General features: G+C 39.3%; 1 protein-coding gene across 1 annotated transcript in view; it reads right to left on the bottom strand.

Moving 5' to 3' along the window:
* The window catches only part of ankrd50 (ankyrin repeat domain 50), a 44,350-nt gene that overhangs the window by 22,903 nt on the left and 5,191 nt on the right, over positions 1-16,256 (bottom strand). Inside the window, exon 3 of the mRNA XM_088344835.1 lies at positions 1,347-1,579. Coding sequence (XP_088200961.1) covers positions 1,347-1,579 — 233 coding nt within the window. The remainder of the gene's footprint in view (positions 1-1,346; positions 1,580-16,256) is intronic.

Below are 16,256 nucleotides of genomic sequence, written 5' to 3'. Positions count from 1 at the left end.
AAGTACTGTGTAAACATTGAATAAAGTACTGTAGAACCTCTCCTTTTACTCCAGTAATTTATGAATAATGTTGGCAAAACGTGAACTTATTTCTACCAAAAAACATGAAATATTTTTCCAGTTGTCACAGCGATGTTTTGTATTTAAAGCACATGCATTTTTCTCGGTGCCGCAACGGAAAAAAAAGCTGTACCATATATAAAGGCACAGTGTTTAAAAGTAGCAAAAAAGTAGCAGCTTGTAGTCTGGAATTTACTATAAATTATTTAGTTGTTACTCGAGTAGAGTATTTTTTTGTGTTGAGCTGAACAGGCCGGACTTTCACAGACTGACATAATTTATTTTGTCAATATATTTAAGTACTGCCAGCAGAAAAATAAAATCAACATAATACAAAAATCCCTGTATCAGCATATTATGACTTTAAAAGGGGGAAACGCCAAAGAAACGTCCCAATGGAACGACTAAGTAGCAAATGAAAGACAACCTCTCTCTTCCGCTTCCTTTAAAGCTGCTTCCTCAACTGACATAATGATTGACTTCAATTGACATTGCAAATTTAAAACTTGTATTTTTCCATGCATATTCGTGCAATATCCATCTCACTAGAAACTGAAATAAAATATACAAAAAGGTTTCTGAGTTATGGCTTATGACTCAGTTGCATTATCCACAAAAAACCTGGGCACTGGCAAAGGCAGAGATTCCGTGTTGATTAATAGGGTGGCGGCTGCTGATCTGACATGGTAATAGCAGCTGGTGTCACAGGACATCAGGCAAGTCTATTTTTTAAATATAGTGGTACCTCTATTGGTCTTTCCATTTCGGCTCTAACCCGGATCGTCTCTGTCACTGGTAGCAGACAACGTCATCGTAGATGGTTAATTTTGTTGCAGTATTCTGTATGTCTGTCTTGCTGTGGGTAAACAGGTTCTGCTTTTTGTTTGTAAGGTTTATTACCACTTCATAAAAGGAATTACAACCATTAATACGGGGAACAATTGGCTGAAGTTGGCAGGTATGAGGTCGAGAGACTTGATGATACTCAAGCCCCTACTGTACACCTAAAATTACTTTATATGAACATACACACAAAAGGTTTAGACAGCACAATTTTGTATTTATTTTTTCCCTGTAGTAGTTTGTGTGCGCAAACTGGTACGAACTGATGCTGATGGTGTGCGGACTCAAGTGGTCTATTAGTTGTAGGGTCGAGGAATGCTAGGGACCTGGATTTTCCAGTGTACAAAAAGCAAAATTATTGTTCCAGATAAAACTTGTGAATTGAGATGATTGTGTTTAGATACGCCTTGTAAAGAAGTACCACTGTAAATATATATTTTTACCTGTGAAAAGTTTAGTAATGGCCTTGTTCTGTCTCCGTGCCGAGCAAATGAGCAGAAGCCAAGGCGGCAGGAACTCGTGGTGGTTGGCAAGGAGCTCAGCGATGGTTCTGGGGGAGCCTGGCGACGATTTTTGTTCTGCCTCCCCCAGCTGCCCGCCCTCGTCGACAGAATCCACCAGCAGGAAGAGGGCCTGTGGTGGCGGTTTGACGCTCAGGAGGGGCAAGAGTACGCATCTGTGAAGGCATAAAAGATGGAAGGACATGTTTATGGCAGAGTTTACAACTTTTTAAGCTCTGCCTCTTTGATCATATTTGATTTAAAGAGAATAACTTTGAGTCAGTTAAAAGTTGCATCCATTCAGTCCTCTAAAAATTATTATGGCCCACAGTAGAAGCATTTATAATTCATTGGGCCTTTTTGTACCGCCTTTTAAGCTAATGTCTTCAGATAGTTTTATTAATATGTAATATTAAATTCTTGCTGAGGCAGCAACTCTGCATGCGACTTGAAACACGAAACAACCCGGCCGCATGGCAACATGCAATGAAACAAACTTTACGTAGGACGCTCGTCACATTACAAGTTGGCTGTTTGAACGCTACATTAACCATTCCAGCAACTGCAAGCTGCTAGCCAGACAAGGAATCTGTAAGCTCCACTGCTAATGTCGCACATGAATGCTAAGTGAACCGCAGCGGTCAACAAGCATATTTAAGCTCTGCAGCCTTCTTTGCGCTCCTCTGTTCCTGTGTGAGCGCCGCGGGCGTCAGACTGACAAAATGTCATTTTCCAGAGACTACGACTTCATTCAATTACTTCTAGCCTGAGCGCCAGAGATAAAGGATCTAAGGAGTTGAAGCTGGTGACATTTTAAACTGGGCCCATGTTAATTAGCCATTTAAAAAGGGTGAAAAAAATCAATTAATCAATACACATATAAGCATGAGGACAGTTATACAGCTGTTGTTGCATTTTCATTCCTTATAGCATATCCACTGCAAAGATTTGGCATATTTAAAGGTGATACTACCATCCTCTAGGACAGGGGTCGCCAAGATTTTTCAAGCTGAGAGCTACTTTTTGATACTAATTAGCGCAATGGTCACCCTGTTTGAAATGTATTTCTAAAATAACAACTTATTATGTTATTACTATGTTGTTACTATATTCCTACTATGTTATTACCAGGTCAATGATTGGGAGTAACGTTAAATAGACTCAATCACTAAGAAAGTAATTTTTCTAGAAAATCACAACAACCCAGCACTGGTGAGCTATTTTCAGAACAAGTCTGAGGGCACCTCAGCTGTCATTAGGGGACACTCTGGAGCCCGCATGCACCATGTTGGAGATCCCTGATTAAGGATAAATATAATTGTTGCAAATGCATCTTCCAAACAAGATGGTTTAAGTTTTACCCAAAACATCAGTTTTAAACAAACAAAGTGAAGAAAAAAAATGTTTTAATGCTTTTGTGACTTAGCCAACTACAGTACATAAAAAAATTTAAAAATTAAAAAACACACTCGACTAAGAGACGACTAATATCAAAATCTTCATGATTGACAAATGTTTCGTGGCAACGCTGAATCACTGCAAGGCGAAAATGTTTTTTTTTGCAAGTCATGTTTTCATAATCACTTCTACATACAACCATGCACGTTATGTTGATTCAGTATACATAAGTGTTCTGATCTAAGTTGCCTATACTTGTCTGGCTTTCAATGTGGGGACTTCTCTTTCACAATCCATGCCCCAAACTGATCTTAAAAACGGCAAAATCAAGTAAAAAAAAATCAATTGACAGCTAAGAGATTAATAAATACTACAACATGTATATTTCCAATTATTCATTTGCACAAGTTTTAGATTAGCAATTCCCCACCTTCTTTATATTGTATCTCATTATAAAAGTCCAGCTTTGTATCAAAACTGTCATGAACCGAAACAGGAGGAAAACCTAGATGAGTAACTTTTCTCACACAAGCTTTATTTACGGGAAATTGGGCAGTCATGCACGTTAACCCAAAACGTCAGTGATTCTGCAATTGTTGGGGGAAGATGTTAGGCAGTAGTCTGGCGAGGAATGAAAGGAAACCAGAGGGCGACGAGATCAATACCAATTGCACAAGCAGATATCGGACAGATGGAGTCGATACCGGACAGGACGGGACAGACAGGATTGATATCAGGCACTGGAGACTGGAGTCCGAGAACAAGCAGGACGAGATAGACGGGAACGCTACCAGACACTGGAGATCGAATTAAACAGGACTAACTGGACAGGAACGCGACCAGACACTGAAGATTGATAACAAACAGAACAAAATAGCCGGGAACAAAACTGGAGATCGATATTAAACATGACAAACTAGACTGGAACAATAACGGACAGGAAACACAAGCAGGAAACCGGACAGAGTCAAAACCCACATCTTGCGGGTGCAGAGTTTCGTTGACGGACTGACAAAGGGTGAGTTAGAGCACAGAGCTTATATAGGAGGGAAGCCAATCAGTCAACAAGCCGCAGCTGGCACCAAACGGGCAGGGCCAATTGGGCGCCATTGGCAACCGTGACAAAAACAATAAAACATTTTACTGACGATCAACATTTGGATAAATTAAACACACATACATTTTATATATATATATATATATATATATATATATATATATATATATATATATATATATATATATATGCAATGTGATAGACCACAAATGGGGCCATTGTTTTAATGAAATAATACATATCAGTGACCATTTTGAGGTGTCAATAATAGTGATTTTTTGGGGGGGAGGAAGGGTAGCAGTTTTCCTTTTTTGACCTGGCACCAACAATTGGTTTTGCTTTAGAAAATACAATGTGCGTCCACTTTGTGACTTGGAATGGGCCTAAAAAGTAAATAATTGATCATTGATTTGCTTTAAAATGTAATTTTAAAACAAAACCAAAAAAAGGATTTGAAATGCTAACTAAATTTATCCACTTCATACTTGACTCAAAATAAGTCAACAATTACCATATTTTCTGCACTACAAGGTACACCTAAGAACCCAGAATTTCCTGGAATTTGAATGTGCGCCTGATCATCTGGTGTGCCCCTATAGTCCGGAAAACACAATGGATATAATTGGAAATGCATAGTTACAATTGAATGATACTGCATACAGCAATCCCTTATGAATAAATTGCTTAATTTTAGTGGTTAGACATGTTAATTAATGTGCCATGAAATATGTTTTTTTAATTTAAACTTTTTTCTTTTTTGTATGCTACTCTAGCTCTTGGTACAGTTTTAATTCCATGCATCTTATAGTCAAGTGTGTCTTACGTATGAGAAATATATCACAAATTACTATTTTGGGGGTGCACCTTATAAGTACGTAAAATTCAGTAATCAGTTATTCAAGAAGTAATTTGTTGCTACTTAAGACCCTCTTTTATGCATACCTGGTCGATACTGGTGTTATTCAGAGGGGGAACATTAATTAATTTCAAGAGACAAACCAAAAAAAAGGTTATTTTGACGGAAGGAGGAGCCCCCTTGTGCTCTTCATGCAAACTGTATTTTATTTGTTGGTGTGTTGTGAGATTTATGTAATGTGAAATGTGTGAATTGGCTGAAGAAAAAAATACAGTTCCGGAGAACTGATCTAACAAGTCCTAACAAGGCTAAATGAGACATCTACCCCCTTGGTGTTTTTTTGTTGCTGCAAATCTAACACCCTTAAGAAGATTTTCCCCGCTTGGTTGCGGTTTTACTCGGGCTTCTTTGGCTAATCTCTCCTGATGGCTGCAGCTCGTGGAGAACCTGCCATGCCATCTGGGAGCCTTGCCAAAAGGAATGTCCACGCACGGGGATGACTGGGCGTGAATAGCCGTGTCTCTGCTGCCTACCGAGACAATCAAATCCACAGTGACAGCAAGTGGGTCTGACAAAGGGGTATTGTTCTCGTGCAATTCAGCTACTTTTAGGCTGTCGAATAGTCAAAAGACAAGAGCGGCAGACAAAAAGACAACTCTGTGGGTTATTATGGCAAAATAAGCGCAACAAAGCCACTTTGCCGAGCACGACGCAGAGCGGGCCTCTTGCTCGAGTCCTCAACATATGTCTGAGTTCTTGCCAAGTCTTGTGCAGAAAACATGGTGTGAAAGACTTTTAATGCACTCGCCATCTGTCATGTTGAGCTTGCACACCGCTGTGGGACAACTGATGTAGTTCTAGCAAGGTTAGGAAGGAAGGAAGGGGGTGGCTCTAATCAAATTAAGATGACCATGAGGAGGAGCACACTGATCATTTTTTTGTAGTGTCAGATTTACAACTATCAAGAGACATTGTAAACCTTTTATTTAGTTTTTTTTAATGGTCTACACACTTGCTATAATTATCGACTTTGCCTATTAAAATGTATCATGAATGTTTGGTTGATCATGATTGAGCTTGGGCAGCATGGCGGCGCAGTGGTTAGCGCGTGTGTGGCACAGTTCTGAGGTTGTGGGAACCTCCTGCGTGGGTTCAAATCCAGCTCCCGGCCTTACTGTGCGGAGATTGTATGTTCTCCCCGTGCTTGCGTGGGTTTCCTCCGGGCACTCCGGTTTCCACCCACATTCCAAAGACATGCATTTCAGGTGGATTGGCTGGTCCAAATTGTCCCTAGGTGTGACTGATCGAGTGAGTTGTCTGTCCCTGTGTGCCCTGCGATTGGCTGGCAACCAGTTCAGGGTGTCCCCTGCCCACTGCCCGATGATTGCTGGGATGGGCTCCAGCACCCCCGCGACCCTACTGAGGATAAGCGGTGCTGATGAGATGAGATGATTGAGCTTTAAAAAAAAAAAAAAGTCACATTTTGCTTTTCTCGTAAATGTCCAGATATCTTCTGAGATAACGTCTAAAAATGGGATTGATTGTTCAGTCATGGGACCCATCACCTAAACCAGACCACATTGGGTTTTTTTTCCGAGGAGACAAAACTAAGGGCTTCACTTGGAATAGTGTCCAGAGATCCAAAATAAGATTACCACTGACACTTCAAAACAAAAAAGGTTAAGTAACTCAAAACTATGATCGTATGCAAACCGCTTTAGTTATGGCAAGTTTGTTGTCATAAAAGTTATTTATCCGACATACGTTTATGTCAAAAATTATGCATTGCAAGTGACAAACGTCGGAACCCAAACCAAAACAGATCAGATTTTCGGGCCTATGGGCCTGAAATGTCAATCATAACGTTCGGATTGGACCAAAAAAACTGCAATGATCTGTGGTCTGTGTAGCCCTTTGAGACTCCTTGTGATAAATGGCTTTACAAATAAACATGACTTGACTTGAATACATGCGGCAATGTTAAAATTTTCTGACACAATACTAACATACAATTTACAATTCATTTATTGAATGTCCTTCAAAGTCCGGTACATCAACCGATACATGAAAGAGTTGTTTCCTTTGTCTGGCTTTTTGTGTTTATTTATGTCTTTCAGGGCGATTTTCAGTTTTTCTTCATTATCTAACATTCGTCTCTGATACAGTGAGTAAAAATATTGTAATCCTGTGATAAAATCAAATGCATTTTTGTATGTTGTCTATATCCTTGGGGGTCTAGTGGTTGGGATTTGGCCTTGTCACCAAAGCAACCCTGTTTCTATTCCCATTGCATCCAATATTTAGTATTGTGGTCGGCAAAGTTTTTAGAATCATTAATCATTGCGCAAAACACCTTGGGTATAACATGCACACAAACTGAGTTATTTTTAAGGAAAAGTGAATTATACACAAATAAATACAGGAATAATGACGGCTCATATATGCATGCTCCCTTTTTTAACCAGTGTGCATACCTCAGATAGCTAGAGCAAATCCTATCAAATCTTGCGAGTGCAAGTGGAGTCCACATTCCAGATGAGCTATCTGACGCTGCCAATGCAATCTGGAATTTTATCCCGTTTAACTCATCCCCTACCTCAGCCCCTTTTGCTGTCAACACTCTCATGGCGTGTGGGAAATCTGCACACACCCTTCGCACTCTTTGGAGTGGACGTTGAAGTTTCCTGCCAAGTCTGGATTACCAAAAGCGTTACTCAGGTCAGCTTCTTTAAGAATTACAGCAAATATTCAGTGGGAATTGTCAGCTGTCTTAATTTGTATGCATAAGATTTAGACGAGTTTTTCCCTCTCCGAAAAAAATTCCTCGGACAATTTGGCATCCCCAGACCAGCAAGGATCTGATTCATCTTAAAGCTCTGCATCAAGGCCGCGGTAGGAATTGGATTATTCCTTTGATCTTGACTGAACTGATGAACTTTGATAATCATTGAGTGCTCAAAGTACATACCCATGGATTTGGGATTCCTTGACTTGACTTATTTGATGAACGTTTGTGTTATTCATTTTGACTGTCATTGAAATCTGAAGTGTATTTTTGTGTGACTTCAAACTCTGACATGAAAACACATTTAGGTTGATTCTAAAATCCTATCTTTGCGCAGAACAATACAGTTAGTGACCCAAAAAAAAAGGTTATTAATTGTGTTGAAATCGAAAAAAAAACAGGGTTATTCAACAAAGTTTAACCAAACTAAGAACTTCACATTCAACACCTTAAATTAATGGGAGTATGTTGTCTATTGTGTTGTCCATTGTTCATTAAATTGATGGCTTTTTGTCATGATTACTGATGCGCCTCGCATCAGTAATCATGAGCCTGCTCCTTTGGCGCAAACTGCCTCGGACGCTGATCATCTACCTGTCACTTTTTATACCCCCCGTCTTCCTGTCACCGGTTGTCAGTCCATCTGCGAACCTCAGCTTATGCTAGGCAAGCTTTTCGACCCTGACCCTCTCCTGTTCCGATTCCCGTCTGTTTCCTGGTTCCGACCCCTTTTGTGATCTTGACTACGATTTTTCTCCCCCGTCCTGGCTACTGATCTGCTTTTTCTGCTCGCGACACCGCCATCAATCGCCACGTCTGAGCAACCTGCTCCCCGCAACCAGCGATCTACGGATCGTGTGTGCTATCCTTTCCCTTCTTCCCAATAAAACTAAGAGAAATGCACGCAAGTGGGTCCTGTCTCTGTTCTGGTCCTAAAACTCTTGTTTGAATTAATTTTGACTCTGGTATTTCCCTTTTTAATTTTACCACTGATTAAACCTAGAACTAATCCAGTACATTGTCTTCCCTCTGCCTAACAGCATAGGTTCTGCAATAAAACTAACTAAAACCAATGTGTGCAAATTCAACTTCCTTTCAAGGTTTGCCATTTCCATCCATGCAATATGAGGAAGAATGTACTCTGCAGTACACTATGTTTATGAGATTTATTTCATTGTGTTTCACAATCAAATAATATCACCCATATTGTTGAAACAGAGGCTAACCACAGAGTGCTGAATCATCATTGCTCTGTTGCTGCTGCTGTTTCTCCTCTTCTGCTCCATTGGAGGTGATGCGTCACAAGAGAAGAGGGTGGATGAAAGTGGAAGCCTTTTTTTGTTGTTGTCGTCGCCTGCTAAAATGTGGCCCCAATTTCCAGTGAATTTTCTGCTGCCGTGCACCACATAAAAGGCGAGGCAAGAGTAGCCTTCCCTAAACCTCAAAAAAGAACTACCGCCCAGCCAAGGATTCAACACACCAATGGAAATGATATACACAAACCGCCCACGCATGACCATTAAATCTTACCTTGGTTTATTCAAGTGTTGAAAATTGAAACGTGCTCAGCTTTGAATTCTGTTAAGGATCTGCAATAAAACATGTGACATTGCCAATTTCCCCACGATTACCCAAGTGGAAACACTAGATATTGTTTCCTCCTGTTTGGATTTTTGCCACCCGAATTTCTCCAATTGGATAAAACTTTCCTTGTTCTGTTAATCATATTTAGAGACTATTAGGCAAATGAAAATGAACAAAAAACCCCACCACAGTTTATTTAGTACAAAGACAAATGTTAGCGTTTGATGTAGAAACTAGATATACAACAAAGTCTGTTTGATTTAAAAGGAGCTGTGCGTAATTTGGATCGTTTTTGCTTGCCAACTCCTAGCCTGTGTCATCATTGCAGCCTTACTCAGCTCATTGATGATGCGCGTGCAAGTGTGTGTACGTCCAAGACGTGCTGAAAAGAAGTCCTCCTTTTTCATCTTTCTTGGGGGTCGGGTTGGCATTTGGACTGCCCTAGAAATGGATGTTTTCTAACTATCACCATTTACATGCTACACTAAAAATTACAGAAAAAAAACACGGGGACGAGCATGACATAAGTTTCCAGCACTCACCTTACCCCCAATTCCTCCTACATAATGTGTCCTGCTCCGAACAGCTATGATAAAAGTAAAGCGTATAGGTGCAGTGAAAAAAAAACATAATGGCTCTTTGAACTCAGTTGGACATTGTTAAGACATATCAAATAGAGAAAATAAAAAAAAAACAATTTGCTCACTTTTGAAACCTCTTGCACATATGACCGCAGCAGAAACTGAAGTCGACCAAAACCGCACAGCCAGATAAAGTCACACCTACTAAACGGACCCCTACTGTGCCATCAGCAAAAACAAAAGTGCTGGAATTTGTTAGGCCCACATGACTGTGTTAATTCCCGCAAGCGACCCCCAGTCCGAAACCAGTTCTTTTGTCCTGAAGGTAAAGCCATGTTGAAAGGACGGTAGGTTGGAATCGAGATTGTGACTGAACAAAACTAGTTCAACAAGCTTAACTAGGGGCCTGCTGTGCTTGTTGTTTATGTACTGCAACACCACTGCCCAAAGTTTCCTCGTGTTGCTGTGACCTGATGTTGTTTGTCATTAAAGTTGTGACATACTCATAAAATCAAACAACTTAAAAGGTATCAAGAGTTATTTTCAGGCTTCAAAACGGTTGTCACACAACTTTCTTTTCAGTAAAAGCTCCTGTCTACATCAATTACTTGGAAGGCACTTTATCTTTTCCTGACAAGCCACTCATCACTTCTGCAAGTGATCAGTTTGTAAGCTACTTCAATTGAAGAGGTCTTGTGATTACTCAACACTGCTCTACCACAGCTGAATAAACATCTGTACATCACTGCCCTGTCAGGCAGTTTTAGTTTGTTTGAAAAAAAAAACTCCACAAGAGAAAGGAGTACATTTAAAGAAGCCACATTGAGACAATTTATGGCACTGTTCTACGGACAAAGGCTCTTAATCATGTTCAAAGCAATAAATTCAACTTAATTAGTAATTATTGTATTGTTATACGCCTCCTACTGGTAAAACCATTTTTCATAAAAAAAAACAATACTGATTTGATTAATACACAAAAATAAATGAACTATTATATAAATGTGCAAATCCTCGTAGGTAAATACATTTGTATTATTTTACATAGCATTGGCCACCATCTTGCGGTCATGGGTACCACCAAAACCCAAAACCTTGTGAAAGGCTCGGCAAAAAAATAAAATAAAACTATTACGGTTTGATAATTTTGAGTCTCTGTTGTTTGTATTTTCCTTTTTATTTATAGTAGTGGTGGGCAATCACCGGGTTGCGGACCTGTACTGGACCGCGGGTTGTTTGGTACTGAAAGTAAAACAAGAAAAAAAAGGCCTTAGTTTTTGCTTAGACTGTATTCATTTGTGTATACATGCATTTTATTCAGCCAAAAATAAACTCAAAGTTTGAGTGTGTGTTAAACTGAGGTTTTACAGTAGTATATCACTGTTATTAGGCAATGATTAATCCGTTGACAAATATTGATTACCTCATTTGCTTAGAATTGGATGCAGCGGGAATCGAACCTAAACTGCTATGCTGAGAGCACCAAATTCTAGCCGCAGGCCCCCTTGAATTGTGGTTGACAAAGGAAAATGCATCAGATTTTATCTGAGCATCACAATATTTTTCCTAGCGGTGTCACGTTGTACAACATTGTAATGGAGTATTACGGGAAGGAGTTCAGCCAAAGCAACATCGTATTTTGAGTAAAAATAGTTTGATGAGGAAATAAAATCTAATGCCTTTTCCTAGGTCATCTACATCCTTAGTGCCCAGGCGTTTATGCAGTGGACTACAGCTCATTGTTATAGTTGTTATTATTACTAATGTTGTTGATTGAACATTAAACCGGTACAGGTTGCCGACCACTGATTGATAGCACTTGTTGTCGTTGCACTACAGAATACAGCGACACCTAGTGGTCAAATATTACACAGATTCACTTTAAGTAAAGTTTACAACTAATTACAACCTTTCGCAAAGTAAAAGTAAAGATTTTTGAAGAATCCCTGTTACCCTCAATGATTGACTGACTTTGTTTAGTTCTGTAGCATGCCATTTTTACACATGTCATTCTTTGAATGCAAAATGGGGGTAAATAGGCTTTGAAACAGCAATTACCTTGTCAGGGTTACCACATTGTTTCCATTCTTATCTGTCATTCGTTATTTATTACTTAAAAATAACAAGATTGAGACTACTTATGAATCTAGTTTTTCTAATGTTTGATTGCATGCGAGTCAGTAAGTCCCCAACTGTTACCAGAAGCAGCTAACCGCCAGCGTCTTTGGAACGAGTGTTCAAGCGAAAAACACATAGCTAGAATACGACATTTACAAGAGAAATGTGCAGGTACTTTGCAAATGAGTACAGAATGGACAAACAAACCGTTCAAATGTGCACTCAAAATGCCTCAAGTCTCGCTTGCCAACGGGCGCACATGGTGGGAAAAGCAGCAATTGGCTTGTACGGCACGGACGTCAAACCGTGTCTGAACCGGTTTCGCTGCATTAACATACAACTGGCGATTATTATCAACAAACCGACTTGTTTGCCTTTGACTAGGCCCAAGAATTTGGCGGGGGCCTCTTGCATGCACTGAAAATCACAGCTGGACGGGGGTCAGTGGAGGCTAAATGGTCCTCAAACGAAAAAAAAGTTTAACAACACCCTTAACTTAATGCAACCTGTATAGCATTTTATGGAGTGGCCTTGAAACTAGTCAAAACAAGCACACCCCCTTGTGAATTTTTATCCCAAGGCTTGTCGTGCTTGGAGTAACGATTCATTTTCACTCTAATTTATTTTATTTTTTGTTCCATACATTTATCAAATAGAACCAACAACACTGGCACCCTGAAAAATGAGTTTACAGGTATATGACAGCAGGGAGAACCATCAGATAGTTTATGCATGAAGATCCTGAGTTCGTTTACGTTGGATAATATTCAATTTCTGTATTTATCCGCAACCAATTTTAGGGTGTCCCCTGCCCACTGCCTGACGATAGCTGGGATGGGCTCCCTCACCTCCACGACCCTACTGAGGATAAGCGTTGCAGATAATGGATGGATGGATGAATTTATCCATGTATAATGCTGTTTTTTTTTAACCTAAAAAATAATTCAATTTTAGGTGCACATTACACATGATAATTTACATTTACGGTAGTATATTTTCGTGTATGTGCAATGATTGATTAGTTGAAAACATTGCTGACCACAATCGCAATACATTGGATGCAACATGAATCAAACCTGGGTCACGGTGGTGAAAGCGCCTAATCCTAACCACTACACCTCCACGTGATATAGAAGACAAAAATGCATTCATTTTTATCTCATTAGCACACTTCTTTATTAACGTTACCAGAGATGAGTGTTACGGTATGGAGAAAAAGTAGTCCTGAATATATAAATATGTATTAATTAAAAAGAACAACAATGAAAACAACTTTGGTGTATGTGATGAAAAATCGTACTCATACTGAATGACATTACATAAATATATTGTAAATTGTATGTTGGTATTGTGTTAATGGCTTGAATTTTAATCACATATCTATGTATTCTACAACGCTTGTCACTTAAGATGCTTATATTAAGCTAAGAAAAAGTAAAACTGAATTTTGTACAGAATTCTATACACGAATGCGAGTTATACACGAATAAATACGCCACGTGCTTGTGGGAGAGCCTCATAATGTTCTTTTGGTGGTGATGTAAGTACAGTTTGTGTTATGAAACATGCGATTGTGAGTAGTGAAATCACAATTACAGCGATAGTGCACTTTTATTTTGACAAAATGCTGATTTTATCAATAACACGTAATGTCCACAAACACATAATCTTAAAACGGAAAACACATAGATATGTTTCATTTATTTTTAAACGACATTAACACCAAGATACTGCGATGTAATAAATGGCTTTCTTTAATAATTTTCTCTGATAATTAAAAAAAATGAGTTATGGATATTACCACCTGAGATTCCAAAAAGTTAAAAAATGTCAAACGAAATACAGACAAGTTCTTAAAAAGTTGCATTTTATATGACTTAGTTGAATGTCATCGTTTTTGAAAAGGCGGACGGACGGCAAGTAACGCAGGACGCTGTAGATATGCAATCATAGGAATTATTCTTAACTTTTGTAGATGAACTCAGAACTATGATGAAGTCAAAGCACTGATATGAACACCCTCAAACCAGGACCTTAAAATGAATAAATGTATATGAGAGAGAGAGAAAGAGAGAGAAAAAGAGAGAAAGAGAGAGAAAGAGAGAGAAAGAGAGAGAAAGAGAGAGAGATACTTTATTCATCCCCGCAGGGAAATTCACATTTCCAGCAGCATCCCTTCGCTGAGAACAATTCAATAATAAGGCAAGAGGAATACAATATACAAATACCCAATGTGACGTGCTAATACCCACTGTAGCGTGTTGTATAGAGTATTCAAATAGTGCTACATAAAATACACACTGCAATAAAAGTACAGTAATATGCAATGTAGGGGGTGTGGTTTAATGTGGGCCTTTACTCCGCCGGGTGGAGTTAAAGAGCCTCATGGCACGGGGAAGAAAAGATCTCTTCAATCTGTCCGTGGTACAAGACAGTGACAGCAGTCTGTCACTGAAGCTGCTCTTCTGTCTGGATATAATGCTGTGTAGTGGATGTGATGAATTGTCCATGATTGACCGCAGCTTTTTCAGTGCCCGTCTCTCAGCTACTGTTGTCAGGCTGTCGAGCTCTGATGAAGCCAAGTATATCATTCCTAATGTCTTTCAACTTGACATGAATCAATAAGATACTTGATTGGCTCAAAAATATATATATTGTTTGATATAAAGTTTTGAAAATAGACTAGTATGCAACCAAAACACTGTTGCTACTTGTGTAAATTATTTTCAAATGGCTAAATGTTTTATTACTTGTCTCATATGCCTAAACAGCACTTAGAAATGGATGTAATCATGTTTGACAAAATGCACTACTTAAGTAAAAGTCTTTTCTCAGTTAAAACAGCTCCCTAGTCTTTGTACATTTATGTGAAAGAATGCTGGCTTAATAAGGCTTTTTGTCAGTTGGCATGCGCTAAGTTGTGTGCCCTGCTCGGGTTCAAACTATTTTAGCCCCTCAGGCAACATGCTTTTACTGTAGTGCAAGGGTCAAACGACAGTCACAGTCCTAGGTAAAATGAGGCCTCGTTATTATGACCAGATGGCAATTGCTTCCCTGGGAACAAGCGTGTCAGGTAGGAATAGGGGGAGAGTATGTATGTTGATTCTGGTGAGCGTTTAAATAATGGTTTACCTTGCCGTGACCTACTTTTCCACTGTGTGCATTGTGCGGGTGTGTGAGAGATGTTCCGAGAGTGCAACAAGCGTCAGCAGATGGCTAGACGAGAAATGTGAGTGCTCACCGCGTGCATACACACTGCCTGACCTACAGTATGACAAAGCTGTCCACAAACTCATGTAGCAATCTCGTGTGAGACTTGTCCTAACCTGCAGTCGTTATGATCAAGTTGTCACCAGGGTCAGTCTGTTAGCAGAGGCTCACACAAAAGTTACCGAAATATGGACATGTCCCATCCAGAATGCCTACCAGGGGGAAACCTTAACTATGAAATGCAATGCGGCTGAGGTGGGGCCATGAGATAGGTGTGACCGGCAGTAAAAACAATAATAATGGGGGAGGGGTCAGTAGCCTGCAGGAGTAAGGGGTTTCAATTGCACTTGCAACATCTTTAGGCAAAAGGGAATTCCAAACGTCAAGAAAAAGCACCAGAAAAGGCTCACAGGGAGGACAAAGCAATTTATTGTGCCCGTATTTCTACAAAAATGTAATTAATTATACCGCAGTACCACTTTGGAATGAATGAAAGAACAGACATCACTCAGCTTTGAAGAAATGTAGTGCCTGGAAGAGGTACAACCTAATCAGGTTTATGATTTACTTAAACCTAAATGTACTTTTGAAAACATATGTGCGGTTTGTAAACTGGAACTGCAGGATGATAGTTTGAGGCCCCCACCTTTCAGTGTGAATAATTTAGCACCTCCTTGTAAGAAAAAAATAACGAAAAACAATATATATTTTAAAATAAGCACAAATACCTGAACTATGATAAAAACGAAATAATTCCAAATTCTCGTAGATCAAGAAATTTGTATTTATTTAACATTCACGAGCCTCACCTAGAGGCAGCTGAAAATAAATGACCGCCATCTTAAAAGGTACCCTAAAGAACAAATAGATCTTGAAACGCTCGACAAAAATAATTTAAAAACAATAGTGCGCTTTGGTCACTTTGAGTCTCTGTTGTATTTTTCTTTGTGATTGTTTTGGTTTCACTATACAGTATAGCTATAATTAGTGGTCAATTAATCCACACTGTGCTTCTAATGTAAGCCCACGCAAACTATTGATTCTTTTTTTACTGATTGTTTGATTTATTTTCACATTCAATCTTAATGTTTTGTTGTATAATGCTCTTATTTTGTGTAGAATCTTTTATATTATACAAGTGATTTGAAAACATTGCACTGTTTTTTTCAGAGCTTTTTAAGTGGAAAACCCCATTTGGCCCAACCTCAACCAGACCTTAGCTCCGGTGGGCCCCAAATACATTAAGCTTGAACCCCCTGAGGTG

Source organism: Urocampus carinirostris, chromosome 9, assembly GCF_059441175.1.
Source record: "Urocampus carinirostris isolate Australia breed hairy pipefish chromosome 9, RoL_Ucar_1.0, whole genome shotgun sequence".
In the NCBI taxonomy this organism is placed as follows: Eukaryota; Metazoa; Chordata; class Actinopteri; order Syngnathiformes; family Syngnathidae; genus Urocampus; species Urocampus carinirostris.
This window is presented reverse-complemented; position numbering and strand designations above follow the sequence as displayed.